Source organism: Gracilinanus agilis, chromosome 3, assembly GCF_016433145.1.
Source record: "Gracilinanus agilis isolate LMUSP501 chromosome 3, AgileGrace, whole genome shotgun sequence".
NCBI classification, from domain to species: domain Eukaryota; kingdom Metazoa; phylum Chordata; class Mammalia; order Didelphimorphia; family Didelphidae; genus Gracilinanus; species Gracilinanus agilis.
In genome coordinates, this window is record NC_058132.1 from 203,509,688 (window position 1) to 203,529,314 (window position 19,627).

Genomic DNA, 19,627 nt, shown 5'->3' on the forward strand with positions numbered 1-19,627 from the left:
TGCTAAAGGAGCCTTGGGGAGAGGGGCAGACCAGGGTCTACCAGGAGGCCTGACCCCAAGGACAAGGAGACCATAGCCCCTGGGAGCTTAGAAAGTTCAGGCAGACCCTGAGTGTGAAGACAAAGCTGAAAGGGGGCGGGGCTAATGATGGCAAGCCAAGAACTCCAGAAGAAGAAAAAGATTATCAAGAAAAACTCTGGAACACTCTACAACTTTTACACAGAGAAAATCCAGACAACAGAGGAGGACAAACAAGTAATCATATCCAAACATTACCAGAAAAATGAAAGCTGGTCACAAGCTATTAAAGAGTTCAAAAATGAGATGTTGAAGAAAATGGAAGAGATCTGGCAAGAAAATAACAGCTTAAAAGGTAGAATTTTGCAATTGGAAAGTGAGGCTCAGAAATCAAATGAACTGATAAGCAAATTGAACACCAGAAATGACAAGATTGAAAAGGAAAACCAAAAGATTATAGCCAGAAACCAAAAGATTATAGCCAAAAACCAGTCCTTAAAGGCTAGAATTGAAAAATTAGAACACAATGATCTCTCAAGAAAACAAGAACAAATAAAACAAAGTCAAAAGACTGATAAAATAGAAGGAAACATGAAATATATTAATGAGAAAGTTACAGACCAAGAAAACTGGTTGAGAAGAGACAATTTGAGAATCATTGGTCTTCCTGAAAAGGCAGAAATTAATAGAAACTTGGACTCCATACTTAAAGAAATTATTCAGCAAAACTGCCCTGAAGTTCTACAACAAGAGGGCAATATAGACATTGAATGGATCCATAGAACACCCTCTACACTGGACACAGAAAAGTCAACACCAAGGAATATAATAACAAAATTCAAGAGCTTTCAAGTAAAAGAAAAAATATAATAAGAAGCCAGAAAGAGACAATTCAAATATCAAGGAGCAACAATTAGGATCACACAGGATCTGGCAGCCTCCACACTAAAAGACCACAAGGCTTGGAACACGATATTCAGAAAGGCAAGAGAGATGGATCAGCCATGGATCAACTACCCATCGAAACTGACTATATACTTCCAAGGGAAAGTATGGGCATTCAACAAAATTGAAGAATACCAAGTTTTTGAAAAAAAGAGACCAGGACTAAATGGAAAGTTTGATACCCAACCACAAAAATCAAGAGAAACATGAAAAGGTAAATAAGAAACAGAGGGAAAAGAAAGAAAACTTATAATTTTTAAATTTGATTCTTTAAGGGCTTAAATAAGATCTAATTATCTGTATTACTATGTGGAGAAAAGCTATGTATAATTCTCTGTAGTGAACTCTATTCACTATTATAATATTCACTATTATAGCAACCCGAAGAATAATTCATAGGGAGGATAGGATACTAAATGGTTTAAGATGACATGGGGGGTGAGAAAGAGGGGGGGAATAATAGGGAACACCAAGAAAAATCTGAGTAAATAAGAAAAATAGGATATTCTATTACACACAAAGAGGACATGGGAAGGGGAGGAGATAAATACTATTATAAGAAGGAGAGGAAGAGAGTGTTGAGAGGGAATAATCACACCTTACTCTCAGTGTAATCAACCCGGAGAGGGAAGAGTACCTTTATTATCCATTCAGATAAAAAACTCTATCTAACCCTACTGAGAAAGTAAGAAGGGACAAACCAAAGGGAGCAGAGGAGTGGGGAGGTCAAAAAAGGGAGGGAAGAAGAAGGGGGAGGGAATTCATTAGGCCTTTAAAAAACAAAAAGATGGGAATAACAAGGGAGGGGGCAGAAAGAGAAGTCAATCAAGGGAGGGGATAAGGGATACTGTGTCAAAGCAAAACACTGGTTTAAAAGAAAATAGTGTAAGAAGAAGGGGTGGGTCTAGGGGAGGATACAAAAATGTCAGTGAATGCACAACTGATAATTGTAACTCTGAATGGGAATGGGATGAACTCGCTCATAAAACAGAAGCAAATAGCAGAGTGGATCAGAAACCAAAATCCTACCATATGTTGTCTACAAGAAACACATATGACGTGGGTAGACACACACAAGTTTAAGGTTAAGGGCTTGAGCAAAACCTTTGGGGAGACAAATGAAAAAAAGAAGGCAGGAGTGGCTATTATGATCTCTGACAAAGCCAAAGTAAAAATAGATATGATTAAAAAAGACAGGGAAGGTCATTACATCCTGATTAAAGTTAGTATAAACAATGAGGAAATAACACTGCTCAATATATATGCACAAAGTGGTATAGCATCCAAATTCATAAAGGAGAAACTGGCAGAGCTCAAGAAGGAAATAGATAGGAAAACCATAATAGTGGGAGATCTAAATATTCCTCTTTCAGATCTAGATAAATCAAACCAAAAAGTAAATAAGAAAGAGGTAAGAGAGGTGAATGAAGCCCTAGAAAAATTAGATTTAATTGGTATGTGGAGAAAAATAAATAGGGACAAAAAGGAATACACCTTCTTTTCAGCTACACATGGTACATTCACAATGATTGCCCATGTAATAGGAGATAGAATCATTGCAAACAAATGCAATGGAGCAGATATAATAAATGTAACCTTCTCAGATCATAATGCAATAAAAATAATAATTAGTAAGGGCACCTGGACAGGCAAATCAAAAACCAATTGGAAATTAAACAATATGATTCTCCAAAACCAATTTGTCAAAGAAGAAATCATAGAAACAATCAACAATTTCATTGAAGAGAATGACAATGATGAGACATCCTACCAAACTCTGTGGGATGCAGCCAAGGCAGTACTCAGGGGGAAATTTATATCCTTGAATGCATATATTAACAAATTAAGGAGGGCAGAGATTAATGAATTGGGTATGCAACTCAAAAAATTAGAAAGCGAACAAATTAAAAATCCCCAGATGAAAACTAAATTAGAAATACTAAAAATCAAGGGAGAAATTAATAAAATCGAAAGTAAAAGAACTATTGAATTAATAAATAAGACTAGAAGCTGGTATTTTGAAAAAAACAGATAAAATAGAAAAAGTACTGGTCAATCTAATAAGAAAAAGGAAAGAAGAAAACCAAATTGACAGTATTAAAGACGAAAAGGGAGACCTCACCTCTAATGAAAGGGAAATTAAGGCAATCATTAAAAACTATTTTACCCAATTATATGGCAACAAATATAACAATTTAGGAGATATGGATGAATATCTACAAAAATATAAATTGCCTAGATTAGCAGAAGAAATGGAATACCTAAATAATCCCATATCAGAAAGAGAAATTGAACAAGCCATCAAAGAACTCCCTAAGAAAAAATCACTAGGACCTGATGGATTCACAAGTGAATTCTATCAGACTTTCAAAGAGCAACTAATCCCAATACTATACAAATTATTTGATATGATAAGCAAAGAAGGAGTCCTACCAAATTCCTTTTATGACACAAATATGGTACTGATTCCAAAGCCAGGTAGACCAAAAACAGAAAAAGAAAATGATAGACCAATCTCCCTAATGAACATAGATGCAAAAATCTTAAATTGAATATTAGCAAAGAGACTCCAGCAAGTAATTAAGAAGATCATCCACCATGATCAGGTGGGATTTATACCAGGAATGCAAGGATGGTTCAACATTAGGAAAACCATCCACATAATTGACCATATCAACAGTCTAACAAACAAAAATTACATGATTATCTCAATAGATGCTGAAAAAGCCTTTGACAAAATACAGCATCCATTCCTATTGAAAACACTGAAAAGTATAGGAATAAAAGGACCTTTCCTAAAAATAATAAACAGTATATACCTAAAACCATCAACAACCATTATATGCAATGGGGATAAATTAGAAGCCTTCCCAATAAGATCAGGAGTGAAACAAGTTTGCCCATTATCACCTCTATTATTCAACATAGTACTAGAAACACTAGCAATAGCAATTAGAGAAGAAAAAGAAATTGAAGGTATCAAAATAGGCAATGAGGAGACTAAGTTATCACTCCTTGCAGATGATATGATGATCTACTTGAAAAACCTAGAGAATCAAGTAAGAAGCTGGTAGAAATAATCAACAACTTTAGCAAAGTTGCAGGATACAAAATAAATGCACATAAATCATCAGCATTTCTATATATTTCCAACACATTAGAGCAGCAAGAGGTAGAAAGAGAATCATCCTAGACAATATAAAATACTTGGGAATCTATCTACCAAAACAAACACAGCAATTATACGAAAACAACTACAAAACACTTTCCAAAAAAATAAAACTGGATCTAAACAATTGGAAAGCCATTAATTGTTCATGGGTAGGACGAGCTAACATAATAAAAATGAACATTCTACCCAAATTAATTTACCTATTTAGTGCCATACCTATCAAATTACCAAAAAACTTTTTTACTGAATTAGTAAAAACTATAACAAATTCATTTGGAATAACAAAAAATCAAGAATATCAAGGGGAATAATGAAAAAAAATGTGAAGGAAGGGGGTCTAGCAGTACCAGACATTAAACTATACTATAAAGCAGCAGTCATCAAAACAATATGGTGCTGGCTAAGAGATAGAAGGGAGGATCAGTGGAACAGACTTGGGGTTAATGATGTCAGCAAGACATTGTAAGATAAACTCAAAAAGCCCAACTTTTGGGACATGAATCCACTATTTGACAAAAACTGCTGGGAAATTTGGAAAACAATATGGGAGAGATTAGGTTTAGATCAACATCTCACACCCTACACCAAGATAAATTCAGAATGTGTGAATGACCTGAATATAAAGAGGGAAACTATAAATAAGTTAAGTAAACACAAAATAGTATACCTGTCAGATCTCTGGGAAAGGATAGATTTTAAAACCAAGCAAGAGTTATAGAAAATTACAAAATGTAAATTAAATGGTTTTGATTATATTAAGCTAAAAAGCTTTTGTACAAACAAAAATAATGTAGTCACAATCATAAGGGAGGGGCAGCTGGGTAGCTCAGTGGAGTGAGAGTCAGGCCTAGAGACAGGAGGTCCTACTAAACCCAGCCTCAGCCACTTCCCAGCTGTGTGACCCTGGGCAAGTCACTTGACCCCCATTGCCCACCCTTACCAATCTTCCACCTATGAGACAATACACTGAAGTACAAGGGTAAAAAAAAATCATAAGGGAAACAACATATTGGGAAAAAATCTTTATAACAAAAAACTCTAACAGGGGTCTAATTACTCAAATATACAAGGAGTTAAATCAATTGTATAAAAAATCAAGCCATTCCCCAATTGAAAAATGGGCAAGAGACATGAATAGGCAATTCTCAGGTAAAGAAATCAAAAGTATCAATAAGCACATGAGAAAGTGTTTTAAATCTCTAATAATTAGAGAAATGCAAATCAAAACAACTCTGAGGTATCACCTCACACCTAGCAGATTGGCTAAAATGAAAGAAGGGGAGAGTAATGAATGCTGGAGGGGATGTGGCAAAATTGGGACATTAATGCATTGCTGGTGGAGCTGTGAACTGATCCAACCATTCTGGCTGGCAATTTGGAACTATGCTCAAAGGGCTATAAAAGAATGCCTGCCCTTTGATCCAGCCATACCACTGTTGGATTTGTACCCCAAAGAGATCATAGATAAACAGACTTGTACGAAAACATTTATAGCTGCGCTTTTTGTGGTGGCAAAGAACTGGAAAAGGAGGGTATGTCCTTCAATTGGGGAATGGCTGAATAAACTGTGGTATATGCTGGTGATGGAATACTATTGTGCTAAAAAGAATAATAAACTGGAGGAGTTCCAGGTGAACTGGAAAGACCTCTAGGAACTGATGCAGAGTGAAAGGAGCAGAGCCAGAAGAACATTGTACACAGAGACTGATATACTGTGGTAAAATTGAATGTAATGGACTTCTGTACCAGCAGCAATGCAATGACACAAGACAGCTCTGAGGGATTTATGGTAAAGATGCTACCCACGTTCAGAGGAAGGACTGTAGGAGAGGAAACATAGAAAATAAACAATTCCTTGAATGCAGGGGCTGAGGCGGACATGATTGGGGATGTAGACTCGAAACTACCACACCAATGCAACTAACAACAATATGGAAATAGGCCCTGAACAAGAACACATGTTACTACCAGTGGAAATGTGTGTTGGCCATGGGTGGGGGGAGAGCAGGGGGTGAAGGGGAAAGTAGGGGCATAAAGTATGTAAACAGGTTAAAAATGAATATTAATAAATGTTTTAAAAAATACCATAAGGCTGAGATTGTGAAAGTTTTGTATTGTTTATGTACTTACTTTATGCCTGCTTAATAATGCTACTTATGTGATTCACCTCTGTTGAATAACATCCATTGTATTCATTTTAGAATAGAATTTGGTAATCTGGGTTTCGTGATTAACAGACTGATTTGAAAAGCAAACTAACTTCATTTCACATTAAACTGAATTACAGTTACTAAACGTTTGTTGAATTTTTAAAACTATACTGAGGATAACTATCTAAAACACCCCCAGTTTGACATCTTCCTATTGATATCAAAGATGCGTTTTGACATCTGATTCCCAAATATACAGAATCATTTGCTCTAGAATGTTGAAAATAAAAATGTACTGAGTACAGGAAACATTGGCTGTAGATGTAGGCTAAATATTATGAGTAGGGCACACGTACGTGATTGCAACACATTTCATTATCAAGCAAAATGTTGAAATCTGCAAATGTAGCATAACTAGAACACTAGTTCTTCATCGACCATATCTACATGTTTCCAAATGTTCCATAGACTTTGTTCCTGCAGCTAGTCACTAACTCCCCAGACATACTTCAAGGACTACTCTTTTTCATAGGAAAATCTACAATGCGTGTTTGACTCAATCCAGATGTATGTGTTCCCATTTGAAATCCTGTCTAAGGCATTGCTAAGAAATCATCTAAGCTGCTCCTGTTTCTTTCCACCAACCATTCTCTGGATGCTGAGGTCCTACTTGCTTTTCTTGACATGAAACAATGTCTTTAAGGTCACCAAGACTATGCAGGGGCATAAGATACATCTGAGTGATGGAAACATGTAACAGCAATAAGACATTCAGCACTGGTCTGGTGGGACTGGTGTGCCAGGATTTCCTTTTGAAGGAGTTTAGATACTCCTCTGATGTAATGCTTCTGGGTATAGATCAATGACTGGATGAATCCTAACACAGGATGTTAGCTGAAGAATAAGATTTTGGAAAAGCTACAGAAGGAGAAGAACCCAAGCTTTGAGAAAGGAGCTAGTAAGCTAGGGGATGCCAAACACAAGGAGCCAAGTCTCTGGAGAATTAAATGAGAACTGAATAGCTCTGACCATAGTCTTAAGACTGTGTGGCTGTTGTTTTTTTTTGTAAGACCACTCTCTTTTCTTTGGAACCCCCAAATGCTAGTGGCTTAGAGCAGAGAGTGTCATTTGTGTTACCAGCAGACTCAGCCCCATAAATAGTGAAACTCATATATGACATTTTTAATGCTCTGCAATTGCTATCCTGAATTTATATTTATCGCAATCCAACATATCCATTAGTGCATCTATCAATGATAAATTTGTCACTGCTTCAGGAATACAGTACATCATGTTGCAGCAATTTCACTTTACAAGCTATTAATGCGCTGTAATGTAGCTTACAATATCATGTGGATATATTTGATTAGAGAGGTGCTACAGTCAGTCAGATTGAACTGAGAATTGCAAGAGGCTCCACATTTTTAATTTATTTACTGTACAGATGAACAGGCTTGGTGCACAGTCAATGTGTTAATTTAACAGGTGTACCCTGATCCTCTTTCAAATATTCACCAAAGAAGAACAAATTTAAAGCAATCTATTTTGACTCAGTTGGAAGCAGAGCAGACTTAGAATGCTTTGTTGACACTTGACATGTTTATTCTTTTGACAGAATCATAATGATATTTGAATGTTCTGTGCATTCAATTAGCAGCTTTATTCAAGAGACAATGGTGGCACAGGAGTCCAGGAGATAGGACAAACTATGGTTTTTTGGAGAGAAATAAAAATGTTCAAACTTAGCAAGTAAATAAGGCACAGGTTTAAAAAAAGGCTTGAAATTGGGGATGAGTGGGTGCAGTTTTAACATTTTCTGTTAAAAATAAACAAAAACATAAAGCACCTGTAGAAAATAACTGGGCTTATGCAAAAATTAGGAAAGCTCATGAATATAAAGTACTTTAAAAAATTTAGAATTCGATTGATCTCTGTGTTCATGAGACCCCAGAAATTAAGCACTAGGTCAAAGTTACCTGATATTTCTTTCTAGCTCTAGCCACTATAATATGTCTGATAGATACTTTTTACATCAGTTAGTCCATCTGTAAAATGGAATTGGGATCTAGTACTTTTTTTAGTACAAATTGCAAAATATTGTGACATGAGAATTAAAAAAATACTTCTCTAAAGAATCTAATTGAAAGCTGTGTCAATCACAGAAAAAATTCTTTCCTTTCCAGGTGTGGATATTGAATTGATTATTTAATTTAAAACACATTGCTTAACCTCTCTGGGTTTCAGTTCCCTCATCCATACAATGAAGAGGTAGGCCCAAATCAGCAGTTCCCAATGTTTTTGAGAAGGACTATCCCTTTTAAGATAAAATAAAGTTGAAGACCCCATGTAATTATAGTTGTACTATTTGCATCTGTCAATTGAAAAAATGCATACTGATAAAATGTAACTATACTCTGTAATACTTTTAGGTTCCTTTTATCTTACTTTATTAGTCCAAGTAGCATCTTTATGCACTTGAAAAATAACAAAACATATGCACAAGACATACTATTTATTCTCCTACAGACAATAGTTTTTTATCTATTATAATGAATGAGTTGGGCCTCAATCAATGATTATATATAAGTTCCCTCCCCTCCCCTCAAACTAACAATAGTCTGCACCATGATTTATTGGTTGGGAACCACCTCATTAGATATCTCTAAGGTAACTATCAACTCTTAAATTCAAAGATTTGGGGATGGAATACTTTGTTGATGTTTATATTCCTCATTTTCTTGATGGGACTTTCCCTCAAAAGTATCTTGCTTGGACAAAGGGATCACACTTGGTTTCATCGTTCATGTATAGACAAGGACATGATAAAATGAATAGAGAACTGCCTTCAAAATCTGGAAGGAAGGCCTGGGTTCTAATCTTGCCTTTGGCACACTTTGCCTTTGTGAACCCAGGTAAATCACTTAAACTCAAGGTACCTAATATTTTTTAAGATTATAAATTTCAGAGTAGGAGCCTATCTGAAATGGTAAAGAGAGTGTGCTTTGCCAAAGTTTCCTAAAACAATAAACCACAAAAAAAGCAGGACGATTATTTTATGTTCATCTTGCTACTGAAAATAAGACAAGTAACCTTCCTTTTCTGGACCGCACTGAGATTTCAGGTCATTGGTATATCAAATTATTATTCATATTAAGTAATAAAATGAAAGATCTATTTCATATCTCAGGGCTAGAGGAGCAACAAATACTTTCTTCTATCCATAAATTCGGGCTTCAATTTACTCTTGGTATTGCTGGGTTTTGAATGTTATCTTTTACCCAATCTTTTGTTGTACAGGGCTCTTCACAAAATGTTTAGTAGCTCACTTCATATTATAGGATTGAAACCTAGAATTCACTCTGTAGATAATTTATTCAAGCCCCTTTTTTTTTATATATGAAGCATCATTTAATGACTTATTTAAGGTCACAGGAAAATCTTTCCTTTCCTAAGAGTCAGGATTTGCAGGTGGATTCTCTTTCCACCGTAGCATTTTTCATCCCCGTCTCCCTGCCCCCATCTTGACCATTTCTGGAGTGATTAAGGTGATAAGGGATTCTAATTTCCCTGAATTTATACAACTGTCTAATCGAAGTGCTTCAGAATGGAAAGATTTTCTCAATTTAACCTTGTCAGACTTTGTTTCTAGCTCCATCTAAACACATCTCATGTGATTCTTTCTCAGAAGCTAAACTATGCTGACTTTCCTATGGATTGGAGGAGAGGAGTTGCGTTTCCCAATTGAATAAATATACTCATTTTCTATTTCTAGGGACAAAGTCAAAATATTTACTATGTTTTTTCTTTCCTAGATTACATATAGATGTGATTGAATAATCATTTTCTGATATTTTGTGATCTCTGTTCTTTTCTTTACTCCCTATTTCCACCCCCCTCCAAATTAGCAGATAAAGTATATAGGTTATACATGTACTGTCATGCAATCCATATTTCAATATTTGTCATATTGTGAAAGAACACACATGTTGCTTATACAAGAGAATAAAGCTCATGAGGGAAATAAAGTAAAAATGGTGGTCATGGATAGCTTTTTTTGTCATGCATTTCTTGGAGTTGTATTGGATCCTTGAACTGCTGATAATAATTGTCTTTCTTAGCTGATCATCATACATTAATGCTGTTACTGGTTCTGCTCACTTCACTTCATATCACATCACTTCATATAAATCTTTTCAAGCTTTTCTTTAATTATCATATTATTTATTCATTCATGCATCTATTTATTTGCTTATTTATTTATTTAATTGTTTGTTTTTTAAATCCTTAACTTCCATCCTGGAGTCGATACTGTGTATTGGCTCCAATGCAGAAGAGTGGTAAGAGCTAGGCAATTGGAGTTAAGTGACTTGCCCAGGGTCACACAGCTAGGAAGTGTCTGAAGTTGTATTTGAACCTAGGACCTCCCATCTCTAGACCTGACTCTCAAATCACTGAGCTACCCAGCTGCCCCCAATAATCATTTTATTTTAAATGTTTCATTGATCTTGGGGAGATGCAGGTGGTGGTGGGGACTCTAACAACAAAAGAAATCAGTCTTCTTTTTTATTAGTCGCATAATCAAGATTGCTGGCAAATGATGTATGGGCACTATGATAGACTCTACTATGAATGTGGTAAGGGAAGGCCACGTGTAGAGAAAAGACAGAAAAACAAAACAGAACAACACACACTAGTATTACATCCTATTTGAGAAGTGCAGACAATGGTTCCAATATTCAAATTTATTCTGTGATGTCCCGACTGTCTGTAATGTTTCCAGCAATGATAGCAGTGATTGACATCTATAGTACATTTCTTTCATAGACTTTAATATAAAGGATGTCCCCAAATTTTTCTTGCCAGTGTAAGCTATCAAAACTGAATTTAAATAGACTGTTTCATTTTAGGCTACTAAAACTTAAACCAGTGTCAAGACTTTAAGGACATCTTGTATAGGAAAAAAAAAAAGTATTCCTGACTCTAATGTTCTAAGTCCCCAGAGTGACTTAATTTATCTCAAGTAATGACAAGAAATCATTAAGATTTTTCAAGAGAACTTTTTTTGAGGATATTGGAGTGGGAGAATAGGAATATAACACTATATTACTGATATAGAAAGTCACATTGTCCAGGACTGATTGTGAGGGACCTTATTGAGACATAAACTTTTTTGGCTATTTGAAGGGCTAGTATAATAAATCAATTCTTACTCTAATTCTATCTCATCCCATATCTTTTATTCCCCAATTTATATTGACTGAATGTCAATTGTCAAAGAACTAGAAACTATAGAACTACACCCCCCATATAAACACACATAGGAGAGTGGCAAAAACATTATGCAATGTGTATGTAACTGGATATTGTAAAGTAAGAAAAGATAAAAAGAAAAGAAAAAGATAAAAAGATTTAGAGAAACCTGGGAAGACATGGAGAATGAAGTGATTAGTACAAAAAGAACAATTTAAGAAGGAAAGAAGTATTTAACTGTCTACTATATGTGAGGTGCTATGCTAAGTACTTTACAAATATTTAATTTAATCATCTCAAAACTTTGCAAGGTTGATTCTCATTTTACAGTGAGGAAACTGAAGCAGATTTGTGCTTTAAGTGACTTGTCCAAGTTCATTCATCTATCAAGTGTCTTAGGACAAATTTGAACTCAGATTTTCCTGACTCCATACCCAGAGTGCACCAACTATTTACTTGCCTACATGAATTAAAAAATATAATCAGTTAAATGACCAGTCAGGTCTTCTGAGAACTGATGATGAATTATATTTCCTGCTTCATTGAAGAACGTTGACAGTTTAGAAGTGTAGAATTTAAAAATATGGTCAACGTACAATTATTTTGCTTCACTCAACCTCCACTTTTTTTGTATTGAGGGAGTTTCAATTTTTGTTGGGGGGAGGAATTATGGGAGAGTGTGTGAAGGAATGATAATTATACATAAAAAATAATAAAAGAAAGGAATAGGTCAATGACATTTTAAAACTACAGGGAAGAGATCAAAAGAAAGTTAAGAAGGGGATACAGAGCAACCCTGCAGTACTGGAACTTAGAACAACAACAAAAAGTTCTACTTAATAGAAATTCACTGTGCCTTATTCCAAATACTTTTCTGTCTTTTTTTCTTTTTATAAGGGAATGTTCATGTTTGTGGATATTTTCAGGTTTCTATAGTAATTTAAAAAAGAAACATCAAGTTGAGGGTTATAAAAGCTAATATTTCAATAAGTATACTAGTTGCTTTTGTGATATTAGAATTATCATTTTTTGTGGTAGAGTAAAGGAGATAGGCTGATACTAATGTCATTCTGTGAGGCTAAAAATGATTGAAAAATAAAGTGTCAATGGGGCAGCTAAGTGGTTCAGTGGATAGGGAGATAGGCCTGGAGAGAGGAGGTTCTGGGTTCAAATTTGACTTCAGATTTTTCCTAGCTCTGTGAACTGAGCAAGAAATTTTACTTAAATTGCTATAGCTTTTTTTTTATTGCTTTCAAACTGATACTACTTAGTATTCATCATAAAGCAAAAGGTTAAAGGGAAAGAAAAAGAAGAAAGAAAGAAAGGAAGGAAGGAAGGAAGGAAGGAAGGAAGGAAGGAAGGAAGGAAGGAAGGAAGGAAGAAAGAAAGAAAGGAATGAATGAATGAATGAATGAATGAATGAATGAATGGCAGGATGACTGACCCTCTGTAGATTTCCTGAAGTAGAAATGTCTGAGATAAACCTAATAGATTGCTAAAGCTTGGATGTTATAAGAAAGTTGTCAGTGACAGTTTGGACTTAGAGAGATAATTTGGGGATCTAACCTACGCATTAAAAAATAAGTGCCTACTATAAGGTGTACTGTGCTGAGAACTGAGGTTACAAAGAGAGTTGTGTGTATATTTATGGCATCATTCTTTTAGACTTGTTACATGATTCGCGTTCTCTCCCTCTCCTCTTCTCTTCCCCCTCCCAGAGCTGACAAGCACTTCTACTGGTTTATATATGTCTTATTACTCAAAACCTATTTCTGTATTATTCATATTTGTAATAGAGTATAAGACACCATTCTTTCAAAGAATTTGCATGCTTATAGGAAGGAAAAATATATACACAAATAACTTAAAAATGGGATTAAGTTGGTGCAAAGAAGAGGTTCAGGTGAAGTACTAAAAAAAAGTCTAAAGAGAAAGAGGTCCAAAGATTGGAGCATCTGTGAACACTTCATGGAGGAAGACTGGTTCTTTGCTAGAAGGGAGGGCTTTAAATAGATGGAGTTCAAGGAGGATCATGTTAAGACAGGAAAGATGAATTGGAGCCTAATTATAAAGGGTTTTGAATGCCAAATCATACTAGTAGTAGTTTATTATTCATTAGGCAGTGGGGAAACCACTAGAGGTTTTTTATTTTTAAATTATTTTATTTATTTATTTATTTGTTTGTTTTTTGGTAAAAATGTAATATCAGAGTAGAAGCATCTTTAAAGACGTGCTGGCAGTGGTAGGTTTAACATTGAAGAATACCTCATTTTCTTTTTCCAACCTGAGTAAGTGACTTTCTTTTGCCTGTAGTGTGCATATGAAGATTGAAGAAAAAATTGCATTGACCTGTGGACGAGATGGAGGCTTACAGAACATGGAGTTACATGGCATGATCATGCTGAGAATCTCAGATGACAAATTTGGTCGGATTCGTCTACACGTGGAAAATGACGACAAGAAGGGAGTACAGCTACAAGTAAGTGGAGGCAAAGGAAAAACCTTTAGCGGTACATCAAATTAGAATAGCTATCAAGGACTAGGTATTATAAGAAGGCTTTTGAAATCTATTGTATAAGGTTACAAAACATAGCAATTTAATATATGGCAGAGGTGAATATTATTGTCATAGTTCAGAAAGAGCAAGATTATTCAGATTGTTGACTAAATGATAAGAACCAAATGAATTAAATGTCTTTGATTTCATAGTATTAATTTCTTTCCTCATAATGCTTGATCACATTTTTAAAAACTTTGTGTCAGTCTCTTGATTTCCCTTCCCCATTCACAAGTGAAACATTATCGTTTTTTACCTTTTTTACATGCAAATTTTTTCCATAAACCTAACAGCATTTTAGAAGTTAGGCTTTCCCATAGAGAGGAATAGGGATTGGAATTAACATTTAAATATCCTATAACTTTTATGAGAGAAGTCCCTTCTTGGGATCTGTCACTAGTTCATTTTTTTAGGAATTTCTTTTCCCTAAATTAAAGCTTTGGACTTCATAAGACCAGAAATGGAATACTTTGAATCTTGTCTTATCCAGATTTAAGTAAAGACTCTTCTTTCTCCTTTCTGTCATATCAGACCCACCCAAATGTGGACAAAAAACTGTTTACTGCAGAGTCTCTAATTGGCTTGAAGAACCCTGAGAAGTCATTCCCAGTCAACAGTGATGTTGGAGTTCTAAAGTGGAGGCTACAGACCACAGAGGAATCTTTCATTCCATTGACAAGTAAGGGCCTTTGATCTGTATCATTGAACCAGACTGAATTTTGAGAGAACTGGTAGTAGTGTTGGCTCTTTTGGCAAGAAATTGAGCTGTTGTCAGCACTGATATAAAATTTAACTCTGGTGTTTTTTTTGTTGTTGTTGTTGTTTTTTGTTTGTTTCAGTAGCTTCAGTTTAAAGTGGCCATTTCTAATTGTGTTACTAAATTGGATGTTTGAGGATCATTGCAATGAGTTACCTCTGGTTTACTAACTTCTTGAAGTATGTTGTTAGCAGTAAGATCATTAATTTGGAATTAGGAGGCATTTATTTAAGAATTAATTCTGTTAATTATTAGCTAAGTGGCCTTAGGCAAGTCAGTATCTCTGTGGGCTTCAGTTTCTAATTTCTAAAAGGAAGGGGTTGGACTTTGTGATTTCTGAGGTCCTATTCAGCTCTGACATTCTGTAATTTCTTTTAATAAATCTTGGTGTCCCTGCCTTTGTTTTGTCCCTTTAGTTAACTGCTGGCCCTCTGAGAGTGGAAACGGCTGTGATGTCAACATAGAGTATGAGCTGCAAGAAGAGAACTTGGAACTGAATGATGTAATCATCACCATCCCACTCCCGTAAGTGGAATCACTTTCCCTAGGCTTAGCTTATATATCAAGGCTTTGGGACTTGTCCTTTTCCAACCTTCTAGGAAACTTGCAAAGTTGATCTTTTTTAAGGGATAGACCAGTTAATGTTTCAAAGCAGTTTTCTCCTTCATAGCCTAATCTTTCCATGTAATAAGAGGTTCTTCTAGAAGAATTGAGCCAAGTTTTTACATGCTTTATTTCATAAGTCCCAAAGAAATTAGCAATTTCTCAACAAAATCAGTCAATAATCATATACATACTAGCATTTTTCCTTCAAGTATCTCACAGTGTAAGGGGGAGATTACCAAGGGCAAATAAGCTACTTTCAGGGTGAAGAAGAGAGACTCTAGAATTCAGAGGGACCAAGAAAGATTTCCTGTAAAAGGTAGGATTTTAACTGAGGCTTGAACAGAATGAAGAGGCAGAAATGAGTTAGAAACAGCTTGTTTTCCTCCACATGTTACTCACTAGCCACCAATGTGTCAGTTATGGGTGAGGCTGGATTTTTGGAGGCACCCCATATACAGGAGTGACTTTTTTTGGAGCCATCATAAACTAAACTCCTTAGGCATATGAACCTCTCAAATTTCCATATAAAAGATATTTCCTAGTCTTGTGCACACAATAGGCATGTTCGGTCAGTTCCTTTTGAGTAGTTTATTTGCCCTTATTCCCACAGTCATCTCTTTATAACTTTTTCTACCATAACCTTATATTCCAGCCAGGTAGCACAGTGAGTAAAGTGTAGGGCCTGAAATCAGGAAGACTTGAGTTCAGCGCTATACTTATTAGCTATGGAACTTTGGGCAAGTCTCTTAATTCCTGTCTGCTTCAGTTTCTTCAACGTTAATTTGGAATCATATTAGCACCTCCCTTCTGAGGTTATCATAAGGATTAAATGAGACACTATTTGTAAAGGGCTCAGTTTAGTGCCAGGTATACAGTAGGTGCTTAATAAATACTTATCCATCCATCTCATCCCCCCCCCTCCCCTTTTAGTCTATATTATTTCCGCTTGATGGTCTAGATTTATGGCTAAGCTCTGAGGAAAAGTTGAGTTCTTTCTGACGTTACTCACTTAAGTGTGAGTCTGATAATTGAGAGGGAGAAAATATTAATTAAATTTGTCAACTTTATATCATATTCCTACGTGGAAATGATTTCAGGCCTTCATATAGTACACCAGTCTTTATCAGCCCTGCCCTTTAAATATGGATTCAAAAAAGTATACATTTGTACTTTCCCCAAGCACATTACCAGCTCCCTTTAACAGAGTAATCATCTTATTATCTGTAACCCATTTACTGTTTTCTTTGGAGCAATAGGTGGCTGCCTTGAGTCATTGTAGAGCTTGAACTACGGTGACAGGTGTGGGTTTTTGTTTGACAAGATTTATTTTACTGAGCTATTTTTAGGATGCCACAATTTTTTTTAACTTTACCATCTACCCTATAATTGTGGTTTTGGTGGTTTCCTGTGTCTTAGCTTAGTTCTGCAATAGTCTCCACAAGAGACCCTTATACAACCCACTCTCCTCTGTCCTCTAGCACAGCTAGTATCAGAAATGGCCAAAATCAGAGGGCAGAGGTATGCTTCACACATACTTTATTTATAACAGGATGTAGAGATGGGCACTAAATAGAATCAGAACCATAAAGTACAAAAGAACCTTTAGGTCCATTATATCATCCTTATAGAATTTCTTATGTCCCCCTTATTTACTCTGTCCTAACACAAGCATAAAATGTTACTTGCAGAATTAAAGGAAAGTAAATTTAGAATGTGTAGGAGTGGCTGACATCGCTTATCAACTTCATCCATGGTGAAAAATATTCTCTAACTGGCCCTGGTTAGTAGTTCTCTTGTAAACTAAGGGTAACTAGAAATCTTTCTTTTCCTCCATCCATCATGATTCATTTTTTTCCCCTTAGACACTTTGCCGAAGAATTCTTTCACTGTCATGTTAAATGCTGACCTATTGAATTAAAGTTCAGCTTCTGATCTTAGGCTTATAAATATAACCAGAGGATCATAGTCTATAAGGCCCAAATTCAATCTGCTCTAAATAATTAAAGATTTGGATATGAAAAGTTTTCATGTGCCATTTTGCTTTTCCCCTGTAATACCTAAAGTATATCTGTACCAGTGTTTAATACATTTCTTCTTAATTTCGCAATCCAGGATTAAATCAGATACAAAGTTTGCAAGAGACACGTGCCTTGATTCAGAGAGAATATATTTCTTGAGGCCTGAATGAGAGTCGAGAGTGACCCATAGATACTCATGCTAAATGCCTTCTGCTTGCAGTAAAGTATAAGTGTCCCAAAATGAGGATGCTAGGCTTCTGGTCCCTATGCTCATTTGGAGCCTTGTTTCTCAAGAGCTATGTAAAAGATTGCATTTGATCTAATGTAGAGCTAGTCGCTCTTACTGAGTTCCTTTTGTCTTTTGCCATCTCAGGTTATCTTATATGTTTGTTGCCTTTGACAGGTCTGGAGTTGGTGCCCCTGTAATTGGTGAGATTGATGGTGAATATCGCCATGACAGTCGACGAAACACCTTGGAGTGGTGCCTGCCAGTGATTGATGCCAAAAACAAGAGTGGCAGCCTAGAATTTAGCATTGCTGGGCAGCCTAATGACTTCTTTCCCGTGCAAGTCTCCTTCATCTCCAAAAAGAACTATTGCAACATACAGGTACCTATGCCTAGGGAACTATGCACAACTCAAGCAGTGGGGTAGATGGTAGCTGGTAAGTGGCATGGTTTCAGGATCAGAACAGGAGTCTCAGAAGAGCTGGTAATATTTATAGACTGCTCCACCACTGACTCGCTGTGTGACTTAGGCAAGTCCTTTACCCTCTGTCTTTTTCCCCCTGCCCCAATACTAATTGAGTTGAGGAGAAATTAAATGATTCATGTAAAGTGTTTGGCAATTGTAAGAAAGACAATTAATCTATGTGTGGCTTATTTGCTTTGTGATTTCTGGTGGTATATTTTTAATCCCTCACTTGGCTGCCTCCTGCCACTCAACACATACTTTTATGCTTTAGTATTACTTTGCCATGACTTGATGCTCAAAGACTGCTAATTCATTTTAATCTTAGCTTAAGTAGAACATAATTTGGAAAAGAGTCATGTAAATGGCAATACCCAGGAGCAATGATCTCTAGGTTATCTGTGCTTCTATTTCCCTTTGGTTAGTATGGGGATCAACTAGTCGGGAGAATAACACTAGTCAGTAGTTCACTCCCATTACTCTGAGAAAGAGCTGTGGTGAAAATGATGTGAATCTTTCCTTTAGATCATCGTTTTAGTTCCCTCTTCTTTTGCCTATGAAATTATTATCACAAACAACTCCAGTCATACTGTTGTCTTCTTCCTTCATTAATTTTATTTTTGGGAGAAAGGGGGAAAAGACGGGGTAGGGCTGATTGGCTGTCTTGGCATTCTCTTATTCTTTAGTCTCCCATCTCCCTGATAAGTGGGTAGGAAGTTCTAGCTTCCTCTGCTGGATGCTTCCCAAGAGCAGCCACTCTCTTTTCCTTGTCATTGATATAGCTTGATCTATATTGGATGGCACATAAAGAAACAGGGTGCCAGATCAGAGTATTTCTAAATAGATGCACTATTCCTCTTTGAGACTATCAAAAGAGTATGCAACAGAATAAGGCTTTATGTCCACTCAAAAATATCTCAGAAACTTCAGGGATAATTATCCCAACTGAAGCCAGGAAATAAGTTGGGTGGCTCAGCCTAGGATGACATTTGTTAGGAGACAATCAGGGCAAACTAATCATGCTACAGCCCAGTGATAGTAGTGAATTAGGGTGATACACCTTCAGTCAGAATCATTCATGATTCCATTCCTTGTCGAGCTAGATTTATCCATAAAGCTTATCAAATCAAGGTTATTGTGTAGTCTATGGAATGTAGTGACTGGTAGGGAGAGACTGTTGCACCAACCTGATTCTAGACTTAGTCTTTGACCTATGCTTACTTATGTTAATACTATTCTTTCCCTAGTATTCTTTGAAGTACAGAATTATTCTTTATTTTCTGTCTTTTTAAATAGTTTTTCTTGTTGAATCCAGATGTAGCAGCATTTGAGTGATGGAAACAATAAAATCATTTTTTTGTGAACTGGGGATAAGATGAAACCATAGTAGTGTTGAGGCATTAAAAGATGGTTGTGGTCAAAATCAAAACATTTCCAAAAGCCATCTTGCCACAGCCAGGTTATG

At 35.9% G+C, this 19,627-nt stretch overlaps 1 protein-coding gene across 1 annotated transcript in view; it reads left to right on the forward strand.

Annotated features, from left to right (window-relative positions):
* ARCN1 (archain 1) overlaps positions 1 to 19,627 on the forward strand; it is a 58,547-nt gene that overhangs the window by 36,675 nt on the left and 2,245 nt on the right. Inside the window, exons 2-7 of the mRNA XM_044669033.1 lie at positions 12,834 to 12,894; positions 13,776 to 13,777; positions 13,849 to 14,014; positions 14,624 to 14,771; positions 15,266 to 15,374; positions 17,877 to 18,081. Of these exons, the coding sequence (XP_044524968.1) occupies positions 12,834 to 12,894; positions 13,776 to 13,777; positions 13,849 to 14,014; positions 14,624 to 14,771; positions 15,266 to 15,374; positions 17,877 to 18,081 (691 nt within the window). The remainder of the gene's footprint in view (positions 1 to 12,833; positions 12,895 to 13,775; positions 13,778 to 13,848; positions 14,015 to 14,623; positions 14,772 to 15,265; positions 15,375 to 17,876; positions 18,082 to 19,627) is intronic.